This window comes from Protopterus annectens, chromosome 2.part1 (assembly GCF_019279795.1).
Source record: "Protopterus annectens isolate FY-2018-M chromosome 2.part1, PAN1.0, whole genome shotgun sequence".
NCBI classification, from domain to species: domain Eukaryota; kingdom Metazoa; phylum Chordata; order Ceratodontiformes; family Protopteridae; genus Protopterus; species Protopterus annectens.
The window spans coordinates 1,691,754,531-1,691,777,515 of record NC_056729.1 but is presented as its reverse complement, the minus strand read 5'-3'; the positions used below and the strand labels follow the sequence as shown (position 1 = coordinate 1,691,777,515).

The 22,985-nt window shown below is 42.7% G+C and overlaps 1 protein-coding gene across 1 annotated transcript in view; it reads left to right on the top strand.

The window, feature by feature from the left end:
* Nucleotides 1–22,985, top strand: part of CLSTN1 (calsyntenin 1) — a gene marked incomplete in the record, with an annotated part of 1,072,885 nt that overhangs the window by 542,627 nt on the left and 507,273 nt on the right. The window contains 1 exon segment of the mRNA XM_044063129.1: nucleotides 14,348–14,398. Coding sequence (XP_043919064.1) covers nucleotides 14,348–14,398 — 51 coding nt within the window.

The window sequence follows — 22,985 nt, the reverse complement described above, 5'->3', positions numbered from 1 at the left end:
TACCAACTTCTTCCAAATCTTACTTCTCTATCTCTTTGTCTATCCCTTTCTTTTCGAGCTTGGGCAAGTATAACTCAGGATTCCTGGGTTGTTTTTGTTATCCAACAAGGATATTTCATGACTTGGAAAAATCTTACTCCCTTCATGAGTGTTCCACAGCCCCCTAAAAAGCAGTTTACATTGTTTCCACAGATCCTAATGGAATTACTTTCTCAAGGCATAATTCAACATGTGCCAATGGACCAGAAAGGCAGGGGGTTTTACTCAAGAATGTTTCTTATCCTTAGAAAGGATGGTCCTTGGAGACCAATTCTGGACCTGTCCCTCTTAACTTTCCTAAAACTACCAGCTTTCTGCATGCTGTCTTTACCGACTTTGTTTGCTTTGATTCCTCCTCAGTCTTGTGTGGCTTCTCTAGATGTCAAGGATGCCCACCTTCACATACCTATCCGTCCTGTTTACAGGAAATTTTTATGTTTCTCTGTGGCTCCTTTGCACTTTCAATTCTCTACCTTGCCTTTTGGACTTTCAGCTGCCGCAGGGGTATTCACAAAATGCTTCACCCCTGTGATTTCTTTCCTCAGGGTCAAGGAAATTCAGGTATACCCATACCTGGACGATCTTTTTTTTCTGGCTTCTCAATCAGAACAGTTTAATCTAAATCTCCAGTTTGCCATTTCTCTCCTGTAAAAAAAAGTCTGGGGTTTACTATAAATTAAAAAAAAAAAAAAAAAAATCTTTTCTTTCCTTATCACAAGATCGCAATCGTCTTTCTAGGGTGCAGGTTCAGAACAGACCTTATGATGTCTTTTCTTCCACCAGAAAAAAAATTCTGTCCCTCACTTCCTTCTTCGAAAGCCTGGTGCCGCTTCCCTCCATTACAGCCAGGGAGTTTCTGAGACTTCTAAGGTTTATGGCATCCACAATACCCATGCTGCCCCTTGCAAATCTCCACATGAGGAAATTTCACTGGCACCTAAAATCAATTTGCTCACCCTCTGGAGTTTGTGATTGCTCTTCTCCCATACCTAAAATCTGAGCTTATTTGGTAGAGTCAACAATTTTATCTGAATCCAGGACTACTACTTCATCTGCCCCAGCCAACTCTGCAGGGTCTCTGGTCTTTCACAAAGGAAATAGCATATCAGCAGCAAGGAAATGAGGGCTGTTATTGTGACTACAGACTTTTCATATTTTCTTTTATCCAGGCGATCTGAAGTGTTTACAGACAACACCACAGTCATTTGGCATGTCAGTAAGCAGTGGGGTGACAAAGTCTTACCTTCTTTGCAGGTTAGCTCTCATGACATAGGATTTGGCAGTTCAATACAATATTTCTCTTCAAGCGGTTTACATCCCATCCACCCAAAACGTTGTGGCAGACGCACTAAACAGGTCCATGACTCAATCCCATGAATGGGTGCTTCACAGGGATGTGCTTCTGGACTTGGTCCATTGGTGGGGTACTCCTCTACCGGATCTTTTTGCCTCCTCTCTAAACAGACTCTGTTTTGTGCCAGAGTCCCACATCATCTGGCTTGGAAGATGGACGCCTTCTGTTGCTCATGAAACAGGATGGTTCTGTATGCATCCTCCCCCCTTCCTTTCATTCAAAAAGTCCTGTTCAAAATTCAGCAGGACAAACCAAAAATCTTGCTGGTGACTTCCTTTTTGCCAAGACAGCATTGGTTCCATCTTCTGCATTTACCCAAGGGCAGTCATCATAACTTATCTGACAGAGTGGACCTTCTCACACAGGACAAGGGATCTACTACTTCCACATCTGTCAACCTTGCAACTGACTTTGTGGGTGATATACTTTTTGATTCCTTTCAGACACCTTTTTTCAGAGGACGTGTTTAGGATTCTGCAGGAGGCCAGGAAACCCAGTACTAGGAAATCTTACTTATCCAAATAGAAGAGATTTCCAATTTGATTTCTTTCTCGAAATCTGAGTCCATTTTCAGGAGATGTTCCAGGACTTGTTTCTTATTTGTGTGAGTTACTCAAGATTGGTTTGGGTTATTCTTTAGTGAAAGTTCACTTGTCAGACATTTCTGTCTGCCATTATCTCCACCTTTGGCTTCCAGATTGGAAGTTAAACTTTTCTTAAAGGCATCCTTCATATTAGGCCTCCCAGGAAACCAGTTCCACCCCCTTTGGATTTGAAGCATGTCTTAGTGAATCTTACTGTACCCCCTTTTGAACCTACAGTCTCAGCTTCCTTAACATTTTGTTCCTGGAAAACAGTTCATTTGCTAGCTTTAACCTCTGCTAGGATGATTTCTGAGATTCAGGCTTGGATGGCTTCTCCACCTTTTCTTATTTTTCATGAGAATTGGGTAGCTTTGCTTACTAATCCCTCCTTTATGCCCAGGGCGGTGAATGAGTTGTCTCTTAATCAATCCGTTCAATTGCCCACTTTCTTCCCTTCTCCTCAATCCTCCATTGAGAGGATTTTACACACCCGGGATGTGCATAGACAGCTTAGATTTTGTTTGGATAAGACTAAGGCTATCAGGAAGTCTGATCGGCTGTTTTTCTTTTCATCCCATGGCTCTGAGTTTGCCTGTCTCTAAACAGAAAGTTTTCTTCTTGGATTTCTAAGGGAATTTTGTTTTAAGACTTTCATGGTAAGACTCTTCGTGGTCCCGTTAAGGCTCACTGCACTAGGTCTGTGGCTTCCTTAGGTGCATTCTTGGCCTGGATGCTAACACTATTTTAGAGGCTGTACTTTGTCTTCTCTTCATACTTTCACCAAACGTTACAAGTTGGATAGCATTTCTAGATCTCGGGCAGGGTTTGCTAGAGCCATTCTCCATGGCTTTGTAGAAAGCTCCTCTGTGCCTTCCTACTCCCAGGGTTCTTACTATGCTTTGGTATCCTCCCATATGTAAAGAGTACTGCAGCATTGAATAGAAGGACATAGAATAGTTATGTAAAATCTTACCATAACCATAGATGTCCCTCTCTTCTATGTTGCAGTATTCTATCCCTCTCTCCTCCCCCCTACAACTTGCTTTTTTCTTGGATGGCGGATTATTTGTCCTTTGCTCTGGTGTTTCTACTGGGTCATTTCAATTCTGAGGATTGTACTTACAGATGTCCTTTTATGGCTGACATTTTCAGCACATGCGTGTGATGTCGCACTTACCTGCAGTAGCTAAAAGCTGTTGTATGCTGGCTCAGTTAATGGGTTGCTTGGGCAGATGACTTCCCGTATGTAAAGAATACTGCAACATAGAAGAGAAGTACATCTATGGTTGTGGTAAGATTTTACACAGCTATTCTTTACAAGCAAACAGTTTTGTTTGTGTGGCTGGCAGACTGAATTATGCTGTGTTATTCTTGTCATGATAAAAGGTTGGAAGGAACCATAGCAACATAGAGCACTAGGGGGTGCTGGGACTACTATGGCCTCTCTGAGGGAAGTATAGGTTCGTAGCCTAGTACCTACCTATGAACCTATCGGCCCAAGGGCCTAAGTAAGCCTAGCCAACAAGGTTCCCTGGCTTATGCCACCCAAGAAAGTTATTTTCCTTTGCCCCTGTCGAGCAGAGCCACAGAAGTGATCCCCGGGGTGTTTTTCCTATTTCCCATCCACTTATCAGGATTTTTCTTGAAGAGTGCTAATGAGGAACTTTGCTTGACATAGATGGGTAGCTTGCTCCAGAATATGGGGAAGTTTCTGGGACAGGAATCTATCCCTCCAGCATGTCCTGTTTGTTGTGGTGACAAAGTTTAGGTCCCTAGAGCGTGTAGCTTGGAGGGATTGGGATTTCTTTAGGTGTAGCATGTCCAACAGCTCTGGGTTTGATATAGTGTTATATGTTAGGCAGAGATCACCTCAGAGTAGGCGATATGCTATGGAGTAAAGCTGGAGTTTTTTGAGACGGTCAGTGTAGGACATCTGTTTAAGGTACTTCTGTAGACTTTCCAGCTGCTGCAGATGTCTTGTGAGATACATTCCAAAAGGGGCTTTGTACTCTATAATGGGTCTAATGAGTGTCAAGTAGAGGGGACCAATGACCTCTTTTTTCCTTGATGAGAACCCTTTTGTGATGAGGTGTGCCACATAGAAGAATTTCCTGACTACTGTGGTGATTCATAGGTTGGTACTAGGCTATCGGCCCAAGGGCCTATACAACCCTAGCCATAACAGTTCCCTGGATATTTCTTCCCACAAGATTTACTTTCCTGGACCCCTGTCTAGCAGGGCGACTGACGTGATCCCCGGGGTGAATTTCCTATCTCCCATCTAATCGTCAAGGTTCCTTTTGAAGAGGGCCAAGGAGGCACTCTGCTTGACATGTATGGGCAGTCTATTCCAGAGTATGGGGAGTCTCTGGGTCAGGAACCTATCCCTCCAGCATGTTTTGTTCATTGTGATGACAAGGTTTAGATCCCTGGAGTGTGTGGCTATGAGGGATTGGGATTTCTTTAAATGTGGCATGTCCAACAGCTCAGGGTTTGACATGGCCTTGTATGTTAAGCAGAGATCGCCTCTGAGTAGATGATATGCCACAGGGTATAGCTGGAGTTTTTTTTAGACAGCCAGCATAGGGCATCTGCTTTAGGCCTGTGATTCTTTTAGTGAGGTATTTCTGCTGCCTTTCCAGCTGTTGCAGATGTCTTATGAGGTACATACCAAACGGGGTGTTGTACTCTATAATGAGTGTAATGAGGGATGAGTACAGTGGGACAATGACCTCCTTTTTTCTGGATGAAAAGCCCTTAGTGATGAGGTGTGCCACATAGAAGGATTTCCTGACTGTTGTAGCTATGTGGTTGTCGAAGGTGAAACGACAGTCCACCTGTGTCCCTAAGTCTCTCATTAAACTTTCGGTGTTTGGTGTACTGCCTCCTATGTGGTAATTCATGGGTACATGTTTTTTCCCAAAGGGGATAACTATACATTTCTTGGCATTAGGCTTCAGCCCATGGCTCTGGCACCAAGCATCTGTTTCTGTAAGGCCATTTTGTAGAATATCCACATCATTTGGGGATTCAGTAATTGCTCCCAGTTTGCAGTCATCTGCGAACTTTGTTAGCCAGAGTCTCTTAGTGTTGGCCTGTACTTCAGAGAAGTAGATGCCAAACAAGAGCAGTCCCAGGACTGAACCCTGAGGTACTCCACTTGTCTGGAGCAGTATTTGCAGTCAGCTACTTTTACAGTCTGGGTTCTGTCAGTAACCCAGTTGGCAACCCATCGAATGACGTAGGGATTTATGCCCAGCTTAGTAAGTTTATCTATGATTCCAGAGTGAGGGATGGTGTCGAAGGCCTTGGTGAGGTCCAGATAGGCTGTGTAGACCGCCTTACCTTCGTCCACAGCTCTGGAGACTGATTAGAAGAAGTCAGGTTCAGGAGACAAGATCGGCCCTTCACGAACCTAAACTGGGTGGGGTCCAGTGTTTGAGGGTTGCCAATGTCTCTGTTTATATGTTTCATGATAATGTGTTCCATGCCTTTGCAGATCAGGCTCGTCAGACTGATGGGACAGTAGTTGGATCCCCCCTTGTGGAGTGGGATAACTGTAGCTGTGCGCCACTCAGTGGGCACGAAGCCTGAGGTGAGGCTATGATTAAACATGACACTTTGGTGAGGTGCCAGTTCATTTTGTAGTTCATGTAGTACACAGCCCGGGATGTCATCTGGTCCCATGGATGCTGTATTCTTAGCTTTGGAGGTGTGGTTTCTACCTGTGTGGCCGTGATTACTGGAATTTGGCAATCTTTTGGTATTGAGATGGGCCCTTTAGGGGGTGAAGTTGGCACTAAATCGATCTGCCAGGATATTGCCAATATCCTTGGGATCAGTATATTTAATGCCATTCTGTTGTAGCTCAGAGCAGATCTGAGCATTGCCATTTAGATTCTTGACATAACTATAGAATGCCTTGTATTTGTCTTTGGAATCTTTGGCAATTTTATTTTCGTAACTAGCTTTGGAGGATTTTATGAGAGCTCTCGGCTTCTTACTGAGACTGACAAGGGAGTTTTTTGCATCCTGGGATTTTCTTCTTTTCTGCAACAGTTTCTTCCTTCTGTTGTATAGTTTGTTTATGGCAGGGAACCACCAGATTGGCTTCCTTTTTTTGGAGGAGTGCAGTGCATCTTGGTTCTGTTTGGGATGGCACAATACACGCATGAGTGTATGTGCACAGGCTGCTGTTCTAGAGGTAGCTAGCTGGTCTCTAAGCCACAGTTTTTTTTTCAAACACTAAAGACTAAACATTCCCTTTTAGGGCAAGGGATTGGTATACTAAAGGCATTTTGCAGGGCTTGTTGCAACATATGAAAAGTCTATCCACCACCTTTACTTAGGCAGTTGTCCCATTAGTAAAGACTACAGCAGAAGTGATGTGTATGAAGAACATGGTATAGTTACATAACAACTTACCCTTAATAGTAGATGCTTGAGCAGATCACTGCTGCAGTACTGGTTCCCTTCCACCATTCCTTCCTACTTTTTTGGAGTATCTGGTCTTAGATTGGGTACCTATCTGTATGCAGCCATCCCTTCCTCTTTCATTCTTGTTAGTACCTCAGGTCAGCTCAGATTTAAACAGACCTGGGGAACTTTATATCTCCATGTGTGATCCAGAGATTGACTGTATGGATTACTAAATGGCTAGGATCCTTAAGACTCTGCTTTGGGCTCTGCTGTGTGGATACCTTGCTGTCTTCTTTGCAGGAAGACTCTAAAATGGTATGGTAGATGTCTGTTTTTTAGATGGAATCCACTGACATTCTTAAGGTGCTGGAGTCTGCTTGGCCTAGAGGAGGAAGAATGCAGAGCTCTTGAGGTTGGGCTGGACATTGGACCTTCATGTGGCAAAAAGGCCAAATAGTAAGGACTGTTACAATAGTGATCTAACTGAACATCTGTTATGGTAAATTTTTACACAGTTTTAGTTTTTCGGTGATTTTAGATCTCTCCTTGATTTCCTGGACACATACTACCACTCCATTGTTTGCATTTGCCAAATACTATCCCTGGTATTTTTTTCTTAATTTTTGCATTTTCACATAGAAATGTATTTCATTTAGTATAGTTGTGCAAGAATTGGACTTTCTTTGAAGTCCTGATTTTTGTTTTTAATCATATTAATTTCATTGGCGTGTGATAACAACATAACCTGATTTACATTTGTAAGGTTTCTAGTTTCATATTTAAATTTGTTCACCTCCAGTGTACTTTTGGGTCACTTCTGAAAGTTTGTACTCATGATTGGTTCATAGGTTGGTACTAGGCTATCAGCCCTAAGGCCTATATAAGCCTAGCCATAACAATTCCCTGGCTATTTCTTCCCACAATATTTACTTCCCTGGACCCCTATCTAGAAGGGCAACTGATGTGATCCCCGGGGTGAATTTCCCATCTCCCATCCAATCGTCAAGGTGCCTGTTGAAGAGGGCCAAAGAGGCGCTCTGCTTGACATGTATGGGCAGTCTGTTCCAGAATCTGGGGAGTCTCTGGGTCAGGAACCTATCCCTCCAGCATGTTTTGTTCATTGTGATGACAAGGTTTAGATCCCTGGAGCATGTGGCTCAGAGGGATTGGGTTTTCTTTAAGTGTAGCATGCCCAACAGCTCTGGGTTTGACATGACCTTGTATGTTAAGCAGAGTTCGCCTCTGAGTAGACGATATGCGACATTCCCTTAGCGTTGTCCTGTACTTCAGAGAAGAAGATGCCAAACAAGAGCAGTCCCAGGACTGAACCCTGAGGTACTCCACTTGTCACTTGTCTGGAGCTGGATTTGGAGTCTACTACTTTTACAGCATGGGTTCTGTCAGTTAGCCAGTTGGCATCCCATCGAGTGACGTAGGGATTAATGCCCAGCTTAGTAAGTTTATCTATGATTCCAGAGTGGGGGATGGTGTCGAAGGCCTTGGCGAGGTTCATATAGGCTGTGTGGACCGCCATACCCTCGTCCACAGCTCTAGAGACTGATTCGAAGAAGGCAGTCAGGTTCAGGAGACAAGATCAGCCTTTCACAAACCCAAACTGGGTGGGGTCCAGTGTTTGAAGGTTGCCAATGTCTTTGTTTATAAGTTCCATGATAATGCGTTCCATGGCCTTGCAGATCAGGCTCGTCAGACTGATGGGACGGTAGTTCCCAGGATCCAAGGTGAATCCCCCCCCTTGTAGAGTGGGATAACTGTAGCTGTGCGCCACTCAGTGGGCACAAAGCCTGAGGTGAGGCTATGATTAAACATGACACTTAGGTGAGGTGCCAGTTCATTTTGTAGTTCATGTAGTACACGGCCCGGGATGTCATCTGGTCCCATGGATGCTGTATTCTTAACTTTGGAGAGTGCGTTTTTACCTGTGTGGCCATTATTACTGGAATTTGGCATTCGTTCGGTATTGAGATGGGCCCTTTTGGGGGCGAGAGGAGGGTGAAGTTGGCACTGAATCAATCTGCCAGGATATTGGCAATATCCTTGGGATCAGTATATTTAATGCTATTCAGTTGTAGCTCAGAGCATATCTGAGCATTGCCATTTAGATATTTGACATAGCTATAGAATGCCTTGTGGTTGCCTTTAGAATCTTTGGCAATTTTATTTTCGTAACTAGCTTTGGAAGATTTTATGAGGGATCACAGCTTCTTACTGAGGCTGTTAAGAGAGTTTTTTGCATCCTGGGATTTTCCTCTTTTCTGCAACTGTTTCTTCCTTTTTTTGTAAAGTTTGTTTATGGCAGGGGACCACCAGATTGGCTTCCTTGTTTTGGAGGAGAGCATCCTGGTTCTGTTTGGAATAGCATGATTCATGCATGAGTGGATGTGCTCGTACAGTGCCTTAGTGTAGGATTCAGCAGTTGAACTTTCAGTTCCTGTCTGCATAGGTGTCTTGACGTTTGTCACTTCTGACTTGAGTAGCATGAAGTTGGCTTTGGAGAAGTTTTTTATGGAGGTTTCCTTACTGGGGGTTGGGGGAGGGATTTGGATGTCAAGGGTGATTAGCTTATGGTCATCAGACCTGACCAACGAGGGGGGTGACCATAGGTGTGGAGCATCGATTTCCCATGTTGGTAATGACCAGGTCTAGGATATTGGAGCCCCTGGTGGGGCTATGGATTAAGTGATCCAGTGCATTGGAATTTATGAATTCCAAGAACCACTGGGCAAAGGTGTTGGTACAAGAGTAGTTTTCCCAGTTAATGGCAGGAGAGTTGAAATCACCCAGTATTAGGGTATTTGCAAGTATCTTAATATTTTCCAGTATGTTTAGAAAGGTGTAGTGAGAATCTTCAGGCATGGTGGGGGATCTCTGTAGCAAGCTACAATTTGGATTGCAGTGTTACCTAGTGTTAGTTGCACCTGGAGTATTTCCGACACATTGTGTTGGGGAACTAGCCTGGTGGTGTGAATATCCGTGGTTAATATGCACACTCCTCCACCTCCAGTGTTTCGGTCCTGGTTTGGTGGCCGAAAAGTGCAGTAAGAGTTGTAACCTGGTATTGCAGGGGTGCTTTCTGGAGCCTTGAGCCAGGTCTCAGTTACTGCACAGATATCAATGTTCTTCATTTTTAGGAGTGCCTCGAGAGAGTGCATTTTGAGGTTTAGACTTCTAGCATTGGGTAGCATTACCTTCAGATTTTGGATGCTTGTACTGTTACAGTGGTGATTTTGTCCTTTGAACTTTGCCTAAAAAAGGCACTATATGGGTGGCAAGAGCCTTGGCCAGTAACCTGAATCCCAAGGGTGACAGGTGCAGACCATCTCTGGCAAAGCATCCGTGGTCTGTCGATCATGTCGTCCCAGGCAGACAGATACTGGATCCCCTTTGAATGACACCAGAAGCTTAGCCAATTGTTGAAGTTAGTCATTTTGTCCTTGTACTGTGGTATCATTCTGGGCGAAGGCAGGTTGCTAGACTTGTTGTCTTTATCAAAGAATAAGTAGAGTATACAAACGTGCATTTGATTTCAAAAGATGAAACCTGAGACAGTTGACAGATGCAAACTGCTTGGTATAGCAGATGTTTATTTCTCTCATGTCCATTTTGGATATGCTTTTAATCCTAGAGGGAGGTTGTTGTGTTATGCAGACAATCCCCAAGATTGGCTTATACCTGTCTGATTATTTCTTCATATCCAAAACACACACACACACACACACCTGAAGTTTGAAGTCTAAACCACTGCTGCCTTAGAAAAAAATTAGAAGTTATGTTCTTGCTTGGCATCTAGCCATCTGTGTTGTCCATTTTCTTTCTTCCTCAATGCATGGCTCCATTGGAGCATAAGAAGCGCTCCTCTTCGAAGCCCCCCCCCCCCGGGTCTTCCTTGGAGCCTTCTACAAAAGCTTGGCCATTAGATCTGAATACTTTGGACTTTGAATACTACATTCTTTTCCGGTGAACCTCCTCTGTGGGATGCTCAGGTGAAGTCTCAGAAGGGAGGGGGAGTTCCGGCACAGGAATTAGCTGAACACTTATTGATTTCATTCTAAATCGTCGGAGCAGCAACTTTAGAGGAAGGCAGACCCGAAACTTGCCCGGATCCGAGCCTCTGGGGCAGAATTGGATCCGAACTCTCGAGGGCAGAGGCTCCAGGCGCTGAGCCCATCCCCACAGACCCAACACCCACACTTCGGCTCAAAGATCTATTCTAATCTGGCGATATCGGAGCAGAAATGGTCAAGGAAATTGTCGGAGTTGGGAAAGAAGCTTTCCTTGGAACCAGCACTGGACCCCTTGGGGGTCTCGGATCCTGGGACTCCAAAACTGTAGGACAGATCTGAGAAGGAGAAAATGCCTGTAGATGTTGAAGGTTTGCTCATGGATCCAGTAGGGGGCGGATCTGGTACAACCCCTATCTGGATCTGAGCTCTGAGAAGCTTTCGCATCATCCTATCCACGTCTGCTTCCAACAAACTCCTGGATGACCTAAAGGAGGAAGTTGAAGGTGGCCTACAGTGCTTCTTGGGTGTTTGAAGCAACCTCAAAGACAGGGTAGGAAAAATTGGTTTCATGGAGTACTCTGGAGTAGTGCTCCGATACATAGAATCCTGCTTAGGATCTGAGGTAATAATAGTTGGACTGTTGGTTATGACAGCTGTAGAAGGTCTAGGATCCAATGGCCAAGCCTTAGGAACCCAGGATGTAGGATCTGACATTTTTCTTATTTTTGTAGGAGGCTCCAAGGAAGACCTAAGGGACATCGGAAGGGAGCACTGCTTATGCTCCAAGGGAGCAATACATTGAGGAAGAATGAAAGCTACATGAGATCATTATATTTGGTGTTTCTCTTTCTATCCTTAACATAAATAATCCTTTTACTGCCACTGAAGAAGCCACATGATCCACCCCCACCCACCCCCATTTTGTTTTTATAAAGATGCTGTTTTCTTGAACTGTGTCCCCCTTAAAGCAATGAATGTTTCTGATAAATCCATAGAATTTGTACATGTTTTGACTAATGTTTTTTCTTGCCTTCATATGGGTTCCACTGGGACTTTCTCAGTTGCTTATATCTTTGCAAAGATGAGATTTGTGAAATACCACCACAGTAACGTAAAACTACCAGGTAAGTCCACTGTACACTAAGTCCATGTTCTGGGGTAACCTGGGAGCAATATCTGGTTAAGAGACTTATTCAGAGTTGAGTTGGCCTGCGGGCTGCTGCAGGTTCTGGGGAATCAAACCTTTGAGCAGAAGTTTGACCATTTTCTGTTTTCTGCTGGCAATCTGTTTCAGTGCATCACTGTATCCTAGACCTCCTTTATTGCCATCTTGTATTTTCTCTGTTAGTAAACCCATAGTACTTTGACGCAGCCCACTATGATTCCCAGATTCCGTGATTTACATTTGGTTTGGATGTAGCCCAAGTGTGTGTGCTTCTGGGCCTTCAGCCTAATCAGTTCCCTTCCCATTCTCTATGCCACGGTTTGCAGACATCAAACTTTTTTTTTCATTCATGTCCATGACCATGTATTCATCTGAGCATTTCATCCCATGAGTGTTACCTTCCTGACTTAAATCACCTCACCCTGCCAGTCACCACAATTCACTTTGTACTGATAATTGGTTGTTTTTATAATTTGTGATGTTAATCTGTGATGCATTAGAATAGTTATGATTATTTTTCTTAATTTTTTGCCCCTTCCACTGTTTTTGACCATGCATCACATGTTCTCTAGTAGAAAATGTTTTCCTCCAGACTCCTGCCGTCCCAGAATACTGGGATGAGCAGTATTCTGGAACAGCAGGTGTAATCCTGAAGGCGTCAGGAGATTTTATCCTAAAACACTCCCCCTCACTGGCAGCAAGGCATGGCACAGTGATTGCTACTTTGAACCCGGTGTGGGTGACCACTTTCTCACACCCATCGCTCCAAAGTGCATGCTTGCTTCTTGTGGGTTTGCATTTTCCAGTGTCTTTTCTGCTAATTGGAGCTGTTGTGCAGGGACTGTGCAACGACTGTGCAAGCACCACCTTTCTGTGGTGTGTGTGAGTGCACACACATCTTTTCCTTGCTAGCTTCTGCAGTGTCCCTGCTGCTAATCAGTTCCTCGTTGTCTGCGAGGTAGGCAGGGGCCAAGCATCTACTCCATTTAACTAGCTTTTTTTGTGCCTAATCTTTATACCACTTGTGATACCCCATTAACTTTATCAGCACCTCTTAGGTGTGGAATGTCAAACCACTAGCAGCCTGCATGCTTCCTTAGATTCCAGAGCATTTTCTGAAAAATCAAGTTAATAAGCATAAGTTAAACATAAATATTGTTTGCACCGTTTTAAAAGCTTTTATCTCTAAAAAGTATTTTCAGTAATAAGTCATTATTTTCACAGTCTTTACATCAATACTGTAATATATCAGAATGCACACAAACCAAGATTATTTTGTGTAATAAATGACGGTGATTGATATTTCCACTACAGGGCATGCTACATGATCAGTCTTAAGGTGTGCCCCTTGCTGTTTCATGTAATGCGCATTAATTATTAATAAATCGGTTAGTTAAGGAAGCAAATACCTAGCATAGCCTCTTGTAGCATCCAGACATTTTTGAATTATGCAGAAGGTTGTTATAGTCTTGAATGTTAATCTGCGAATGATTAATAATGCAGTCTTGGGGCTTTGTTTTAGACTGCAGTACTTAGATTCGGCTTCATAACCCTGATTGTGATCAATGCCTTATGTTCTTGTTGGACGAATGTTATAACATACATTTAGTCTTGGGGTCTCAACTGCTTGAAAGGTTTTTTTCAACAGACCTGACGTTTTCAGAAGTAAGTGGAGATTTTGTGAAGATTGCAGGGGTGTGTTTTAAAATGTAATGGCGGAGGATACTCCAGAATGCTGCCAACTCATATGTGATTTAAGTCTTGTACATTTGTTCAAGCTTTCTGAGATGGGCTAAAATTACCTTTTTATATATTGTTTTTTTATTGACTCCATTAGTTGGAGATTTTATTTATATTTATTAGTATATGTAAAGACTGTGGGTTTTTTTGTACTATGTCTTGGGGTACACAAGTCGAAGCTTCCTCATCAATGTTCGTCTTCCAGCTGATTTGGTTTCACAATACTCAATTTTTTTCTATTGCTAAGCATGTAGTAAAGTTCCAAAGTAGTTTTCTAACCTACAAGTTGGCTGCCTTATTTTTCACATAGGAACTGCAGAATCCACAGGTTGTAAAACTTAAAAAGTTAAAATGAATGGTAGTATGGATATTACCACCAAACTTGACATTTTCAAAGTTAATAACATTAATAATAAAACAACATTGTTTTGGTTTTCTGCTTCACCTTTTCTGTGAACTTAATTTCTTGATATTAAAGATGGTGTTCACTTTTAGTTACTGTGTTTCTGCTCCACTGTGGGGAAAGCCGAATAGGTCTGTCCTATTGGATTAAACATGTATTAAGAGCATGCGTCTTTTCATAGATGGCACAATGTCTTTTGTCACTCTATAATAAGCCTTGAATAGGAGTTGATGCTTACTAATCTTGTATCTTACTTCAGGAGCATGGGTGACTATTATGAAATTTGTATTGCATTACACATTAATGTACAGTGTGCTTTTAATTTGGACTTGAGACAGTGACAGAGATGCTTTGCAATGATATTGGAGAAATAAACATGAATCTTCTGTGACCTTAACCAGTTGCAGTGCATTTTATTGGAGATGTTGTTAGTATGTGCAGACACATTGAATGTTCATTCATTTATGGAACAGGCACTTCTGAACATCTCTGAGCAGGTAATGTATTAGGAATGGTCTTGTATAGATGGTGTGCAGTAGTACAGTAGACATATTTTTAAAATGATTTCCTTAATGAAATGGTCCCTTCCCTCTCCGTTTTCTTGTCTTTGCCTTCCTACAGAATTTACAGAACATGAGAATGACAATGAAACTCTAACAGAGGCTGATGCAGGTTGCTGGAGTTTTCCCCTTTTTGTTTTCTTAAGTACATCCATTCCACATTTGGCATGAAATGCGAGCACTGCATTCTGGTCATTGGTGCTGTATTGTTTTGTTTAATGAGCTTGTTCCTGCATTGTTTTATTATTTTTGCTTCCTTTTTGTATTTGTATTGTAAGTACTATTTTAAATGCGTGCATATATTAGCAGTGAAGTGGTGTAAATGTTTATAAACTTGCCTTTCTCTGTAAATACATACCTGACACTGTCCAACATCTACATTACTGCTACCCAGCTGCCTGACCACAGTATTTTGCTGTCCAAGCCTCCCCCCAGATAAGGAGGATTTCCCTACATTCATGTTTATTAAATACAGTAACTCTGAGGTTGACGTAAGTCAGAATAAAGGGAATGCCACATCTCCCTCAAATCCAGATTTATCGCATCATAGAAGTTGTAGTGTTTGGGAATTAGGCCAGGGAAAAGGGGAATGCAGTCTCTCTGCAAAAATCAGCGTTTCATTTCTTACTGTTGGAAAATTAGATGGCTGTATAGTGTGGTCAGTCAGCTGGGTAGTCGCAAGTTAAGACTTTGGGATATCAAAGTAGAGAACAAGTTGCAGATGTAAGCAGTAATTAGACATGTTGTGATGAATGCACAGGTTTGCATTTGACTCTGCTAGTTTGATAATAGTTTGCCTATACATGTGTTTGCTGCTGTTGTCACTTCTACAATTATTGGATCCTTCCACCTGTAGATTGAAGATGTGAGTAATTTAATCCATAGCTAGCAGATAACAAAAAGGCTTAAGATACTGTACATGTGTATATTATTTTTTCCGTCCCCATCTACTCCTTTGAGACATTTCCCATGTTACCCATCAGTGTGACATGTTTATTTCCCAAGGCCAGAGCCACATAGCAAGACTTGATCCTAGCCGGTAAATGGGAACGGTCATCCTAGGGCAGTTTGGATCGTTTTTTTTTTCATTTATATCCTTTGCTTTGTCCCACCCTTGGTGTGACCTCCAGTTATGTTATTATGGATCTGGTCTGACATGCAGTGATGTCATTATGGATCTGTGGTGGTGGGAAAGGGTCAGTTTGTTTCCCTGCATTTAGTTCGGACTGAGCCATTAGGTTTCCCTGTGGTGTGTAACCATGGTGACAACCAATCCCCCTGTGGCATGTAACCATGGTGGTGACCAGTCCCCCTTGAAATAAGAGAAGAAGCAAAATGCTGCTCTTTTCCATCCCCCAGCCATGGATCTTCCAAGTCACAGCCAGGCTTCCTCACTCTATGCCACAAAACTGGATCACCATTTATATTGCCTAAGTATTACTGTGAAATCTTCATGTTAGTTGTCCTTGTTTAAAAGCACTTTCAAAGGATTCTTTTTGATTCTTATCTGCATCTTGCCAAGGAGCATTCTTCACTCGGTGCTCACAGTATTGTTAGGCAAAAGCTAGTATACTGCAGTAATTATACAACAATTTCAATTTGCATTACCACAGAGCTTCCAAGTAGGTTTCAGAAGGCCTTTGCCTTATTAATTTAACAAGTAGTATTAAAAGTATAATACCAACAGTTCAGATAATTCATACATAGAAAGATTGCAGGAGATAATAAGCTGGGAGAAAATTAGGGAGTAAGTTTGGGTAGTAAGGTATAGGGAGCAATATAATATCGGAGTAGAAATGCCAGTAGAAATTATGATGAGAAAAAAATATAAAGCAAGGAGAATATTAGAGAGGTAGACTGAGGGAGAGAGATTAATTTGGGCTAGAGCAGGTATATATATCCAGTGGTTGGTGAAATCATTTTTTGCTGCAATCGTAAATTGTGTTAGAGAGGGTTCGAGGGTTAAGGCAGGAGGGAGCGAGTTCCAAGTTTTTGCTATGTAACTGGAGAATACTGAGTCACCGGCGTGACTGCAGGATTTAGAGGTTTTTAACATTAATTTATCATTAGATCTCGGTGGTCTGGTACTGGTGTAAGGGGTAATTAAGGTTGTATTCCTGGAACTCTGTCTGATTGATTAAGTATTCTATGGGCTATTGTAAGGTGATTGTGGAGTAGTAGGTTGGGGAACTCGAGCCATTTTGGTAGTTTTAGATTTTGACAGTGATGTGTGCGATAGGTAGACCCTGTAGCGAATCTAGCAATATGGTTGTAGCAGACAGTTAGTTAATTTATTTAGTTTGGTTTTTGAGAGGTTAGTGAGAATGGGGGAGGCATACAGGAGAGTGGAAAGTAGGTGGGTGCGTGCTGTGTTGGTTCTGGCCAAAGGGGTTAAGAAGGCTTTGTTTCTGTATAGTGACCCCAGTTTTTTTATTTATTTATTTTTTTAATTATTTGGTTAACATGAGGGTCAAATTTCAGATTGTTGTCAGTTAATACCCCAAGTAGTTAGGTGCTGCTATCAGGGGATATTATGGTACCGTTGTTAGATGTGATTCTAAAGGTGACCTGAGGGGAGCAATGGGTTGGGCAGAACAGCAATAGCTTGGTTTTGTTAGCATTTAGTAGTAGATGTCTGCTAGAGGACCAGCTTTCAACTAAGTTAAATGTTTTCTGGGTCCTGAACTGGAGTTGGCTGAGCAGAGCAAAGTAGAGTCGTCTGCGTATTGTATGCAGGTAGCTTCAGGGGTGGCTGGCTGTAGATCATTAACAAAGATTGAGAATAGTAGAGGACCTAATATGGAGCCTTGTGGAACTCCTAATGAAACAGGTAGAAGGGTGGAGAGTCTGTTTGCCCAGATCACTGCCTGATTTCTACCTGGAAGGTAATGTTGAAACCAGTTGATAGTATGATTATGTATGGAAAGTTTACGAAGAGAGAGTATTAGCTTGTTATGACTGACCATATCGAAAGCTTTAGAAAGGTCTAAAAAGATGAGATTTTACCGTTCTTCTTCTTCTGGTTGATGGATTCTGTGAATGATAGCAATGCTGTTGTGGTGCTCTGATAGGGTCTAAAGCCATGTTGTGAGTTTGTGAGAAGTTTGTTCTGGATTAGATGGTGTGTAAGCTGGCTATGAATACATTTTTCCATGATTTTGGCTAATGGTGAGAGGATGGCTATGAGCCTGTAGTTGGATAACTCTAAAGAGTTTCCACCTTTATGCAGAGGTATGACATGTGATACCTTCCAGATGCTGGGAATGGTGGCTTCAGTGATTGTCCTATTTATTAGGATCAAGATAGGGATAGCAATGACATCAGCTGCCAATTGTAAGTATTCAGCTGGGAGCCGGTCAGCAGCAAGGGTAGTTGGTTTAAGTTTAGTCAAGAGTTTTCTAATGTAACTGGTGGGGACAGGTTCTAAGCTAAAGTTCTTCTCGTCATTGGTGACATTTAGTTCCAGACCATCAGTAGAGGTGTCTGTATGCGGTTTGGCTAGGGTGAGTATGGTATCAGTAAATTAGTTATTGAAAGTATCTGGTAGATTATCAGTGCTAGTCCCTGCTGGAGAAGAGGGGGTTGGTGTGGCAACATTGCCAGGTTCTTAATATTTTATTTATACCTGCACAAAACCTGTGTGGTTGATTTTGATGCTTAGTTATTAGGTTATGGAAGTAATCTCTTTTGTCTTTTAGAATAGCTCTATTTGTGTCATTCCTAAGTTGCCTGTAGTAGAGCTGGTCAGTTACAGATTTGGTGGTTCTCCGTTTGGACTAGGCTGAGTTTCTTTCAGAAATTTTTATTTTGGTACTTTTAGTAAGCCAAGGTGCTGTTTTAGGTTTAGCTCTGGAAGTATGTGAGGGTGCATGTGAGTCTAGGATAGAGAGAAAGGTGGAATTAAAGTAGTTTACAGCTTCATCTAATGGCAAATGGTGGAGTATGGTCCAGTTACAACACATTAGATCAGATTGGAAGCTGTAGGGTCTGAAATTCTTTTTATTCCTGATTGTCTGATAAATGGGCTGATGGATTTTATTAGTTTTGTTTTTTATGATAAAGATGGGGAGGTGATCACTTAAGTCATCTGGGATTGTTCCCAAGATGTAGTTCTGAGGTTGTTGGTTAGTGAGTATCCAGTCTGGAACACTTTCTTTGTTGTTCTTTTTATTAAATGTAGTGGGAGATTTTATTAGTTGGGAGAACCCATGTAGGTTAATGTGGGTGGTTGGGGTTTGTGAGGAACATAGGTTCCAGTCTGTGTTAAAATCCTGTAGAATAATAGTTTCTTGGGGATTAGAGTTAGGTAGTCCATTGAGAATACTTTCTAAGGTACCTATATTATTACCTGGGGGAATGTATCCACAGACAGTATTGATATGTTTCCTGTTGTTAATTTTAATTTTGGCGGTTGATCTCTGCATTATCGTATGTGGGAAGGTCAGGGTCTACTTTGATAATTTCAAGGGTGTTTTTATATATGTGCTACCCCTCCTCCCTTTTTCCCTATACTGTCCGACCTAAGAATGTTATAGCCTGGAGGGAGAATTTCATTGTCTGCTGTGGCAGGTTTTAGCCAGGTTTCTGAAAGACCAAAAATGTCTGGGTAATCTGTAGCTATGAGAGCATGTAAGTCCTGTAGTTTGTTTTTAATGCTTCTAATGTTCAGATGAATTACCATGAGATTAGATAAGGTTCTTTGCTGGAGGTAGATGGGAACAGGGGGATTGTTGATTCTGCAGGCGTTTATTAGTGAGCCTGGGTTTGGGTGAATGTCTCCATCCTTTAGTATTTTACCCTGGATACATGCTATTAGTTTGGTTAATTTGAGAATTAAGTATAGATAGCATCTAGTTTTAGTGGAGGTAGGTAAATCTTTAGCTTTATTTGTGTGATTGTTAAATGGCTTGTTGTAAATTGGAATATTAAGGTCTAATTTATTTGGGATAGTGCAACTGGGTAGGGAAGTTGTGGTCCGGGCTTTGGAGTAGTCATAGCGAGGAGGTATTGTTTTTCATAGGCGGTTTGGTAGTCTGTACCTAGTAGGATGGTGAGGAGTGAGTAGTGAGCCCGAGCATAGCGGGGCTAACCACAAAGCAGATGACTGCAAACTTCCTACTATTTTACCTTATGAACAGCCTGTTTCCTGCAAGTAACTTTAATTTTTGTAGGGAATATACTTCAGTTCCGTACTTCTGGAGATTAAACTAAGAATAGCGTGAGGAGGATCCTGTTAACTGGCTTGCGTTTTTCTTGCTATACCGGAGAGCTAACAGTCTGAGCAGTGTGCAAGCCAAATTATATTAGGAATTCACAAAGCATTAAACTAATTAAGCAGATAAGTCTCTCTCTATTTTTTTAGAGTAACACGTACATTGCTTATGTCAGTGTTCAGATGGAGGGTACGTGTCAGGTAGATCGGGTTGTTGCTTGAAAGTTGCAGGACTCTAATTCAAATGGAAAAGATCCCGTTGGCTTAGAGACTAAGAAAAATGGTGAGACAGGGAGATGTAGTGAGATACTAGATAACAGTACATAAAACATGCAGCAGGTACAGCCAGTAATTTGATGTTCTTCGTGTTTCACTGTTGCAGTCATCACACTTCGGTTGCCTGCAGGCAGCCCTCAGTCAGCCCGAATACCAGAGACTTAGTATTTCTGCGTTGGATGCTTTCGCTCCAGGACTGACATTAGGTCATCAGGGGTATAAAAGCAGGCAGCCAATGCCATTACATCAGTCTTTCTTGCCGAGGATCCCAAAGCAGAAGCAGTTCGCAAGTGCCGGTCGGCCGCTACCTGAATTTTCATTTACGAATTGAATAATCCTGAAGTCTTCTAAAGCTAAGTAACCCATTGGGGGTCTTTTTTTTCTTGCTCTAACCAATGACAGAAAAAGTTAACAATTGTCTTGCCTGTGGAAAGCAAATACCTCACAGAGATTTTCATTCTTACTGCGTCACTTGTTTAGGCCCAGACCAAGACGTACCTCGCTGTTGGTTTTGTGCCTTGTTTAATGCCCGAACCATTCGTTGTCGGGCTCTCTTTGTCACTGAATTCTTTCTCATTCTCCGTATTCTGAAATGGATGACTTCGGTAAGTCATCCGACTGCTGATATTCCGAAAAAATGTAAGGATAAAGACAGAGGCAGACCGCATAGGTCCAAATCTGCCGAAGATGCTTCCGTTAAGCTAGTCACCAGTCTGCCGGTACTCAGAGGTGCTTTTGCAGCCCCTGATGCCCGCTTCAGTGGATTCGCAGGCCTCTACCGAGACATATTCGGAGTCCGGTATGCCGCAAGACTCTTCTTCGACTATGGAACCTGCGGATGTCTCTACCTTGGATGGGTCCTGAGCCGCTGTGCAGGCACCGGCTTCTGAGGCAGTTCTTCGCTCAAACGATGTTCGACTCAAACTGATGACTTCTTTTTTAACCAAAACTACCAAGTTTCTTAGGCCCAGAGTATGCCTAGAAAATCGACCAAAGCACATGCAGCTGCTCCCATGCCACAAAAACAAATGTTTAGAATGGCAGAAGACCTTATTATGCTGATTAGGGGAAGTCAGCCTTCCCCTGCTAAGAGAAAAAGAGACCAGTCCCAAACAGCTTCTACAGACCAGGAGTCCAATGACTCTGAGATTTCTGATTATGAAGACTTGCCTTATCTGCTTATGAGGATTCAGATGCAGAGGATTCCATTCCCTCTCCCTCCCCTCCAGAGGATTTTTCTTTTGGTGAAACCTTGCATAGCTTAAGAGAGCATTTCCTCTGGGAATGCCAAGACTATCCTCAGTCCAAAAAGAGATTCAGAGAATTCCTAGAGTTGCCTCAGCACAGGCCTTTAACAATACCTCCTGTCCTGGATGTTATTGATGATGTTTTTATGGAATCCAGTCTTACTCCTGACACTACCTCCTGCCCCTAGGAAACCAGACAAGGTACTACAGAGCACCTGATGGTCACAAATTTCTTTTCAAGAATCCTACTGCTGACCCAGAGATCATTTCCCAGGGGCCTAAAGGTATCAAGGCTACTACAGCCAAGAATCCCACCCCTTCGGACAGGGATTCCAGAGTTTTGGACAGATGTGGTAATAAGGTATAAACCTCTGCAACTCTTGCTGTTAGGGCATTGGATTGTCAGTTTCACATGCTGAAGTACCAACAGCATATTATGGAACTTTAAATTAAACAAAAAGTGGCAACCTTTACAGACTGTGCAGAAAATAAAGACTTGCAGGAGCTTATGCACTCTGCAAGCCAAGGCAGTAAGCATAATTTGCAGTGTAGCTTTGACGCCCTAGAAGCATCTTGCTGGGCAGCAGTCACTGGATCAGTATTGAGAAGGCATGCTTGGCTCAAGGAGAAGACCTTGCAAGACCATGTCAAATCAAAGTTACTAGACGCTCCTTTGAACAAGGGCAGTTTGTTTGGCACCAAAGCAGAAGAGGTTCTTAAAAAGATGGAAGAAAAAGCTAAGTCTATGCAGACTGTTAAAGAATTCTTACAAGTGCAACCCTCTAGATTCAGTAGGCATTGCCCTTCCAAATATTGGTCCTTTCCAGCCCCCTCCAGGCCTTCTCAAACCAGACCCAGGGAAAACAGACCACCCAGACTACAGTCTCAGGGTAGGCAGAGATCTAAGCAATGGAGTGCCCCCACCCCTAAAACAGGGAGTGGTAAGCCACCTCCTTATTGAGAAAATTCACAATGACTTTCTGTACTCCACTCCCCGGCCCTGCCCAATTTCTTGTGCCCCTAGGAGGAAAATTTGCCCTTCATGCTAAAAATTGGATGTCCATCACACAGGATCGGTGGGTCTTCAGCATTGTATCCCGGGGGTACAAATTTTATTTCCATTCACTGCCAACCCCAAGCGGGTTTCCAGACCTTCCTCCAAACCAGTGGGCAGAGGCTCAAAGTCAAGTAGCTTCCCTGCTCAATATCAGAACTATTCAGCCGGTTCCAGTAGAACAGAGGGGTCAAGGATTCTACTCCAGACTCTTCATGGTACCCAGGAAAGAGGGATCTTGGCGCCCAGTCCTCAATCTTTCAATTCTCAACACCTTCCTGGTGGTACCAAAATTCAAAATGCTTACCCTGCAAAAGCTTCTTTCTATGCTAGCCAAGGATGCCTGGTTAGTCATCCTAGACTTAAAAGAATCTGCACATCCCCATAAGGGAGTCATGCAGGAAGTATCTACGTTTCAGGGCAGGATCTATGCATTATCAGTTCACTGCACTTCCCTTTGGCTTATCTACTGCGACCAGAGTTTTCACAAAATGCATGGCTCCAGCCATTGCATACTGCAGGCAGAGAAATATCCAAATTTTCCCGTACTTTGACAACTGCCTGATTCAGGCGGACAGTCAGGAATTGCTTGCTGTTGAAGCACCTGACATTTGTAAAACACCTTTTCACTTCCTTTGTCTACACCATCAACGAAAAGAAATCAAAACTGGTACCCAGTCAAAAGATTGTATTCCTGGAAGCAAGCTTGGACACAACATCCCAGATGGCATTCCTCACTTCAGAAAAACAAGTATATCTGACAGCCTACTTCAAACAAATGGCCACCAGAACCCAGCTATTCACAAGAAAAATACTGCAGGCCCTAGGGTTCATGGCCTCATGTGTACTGCTAATTCCATATACAAGACTGCATATGAGGAAACTTCAGTGGTACTTAAAAAGTCTTTGC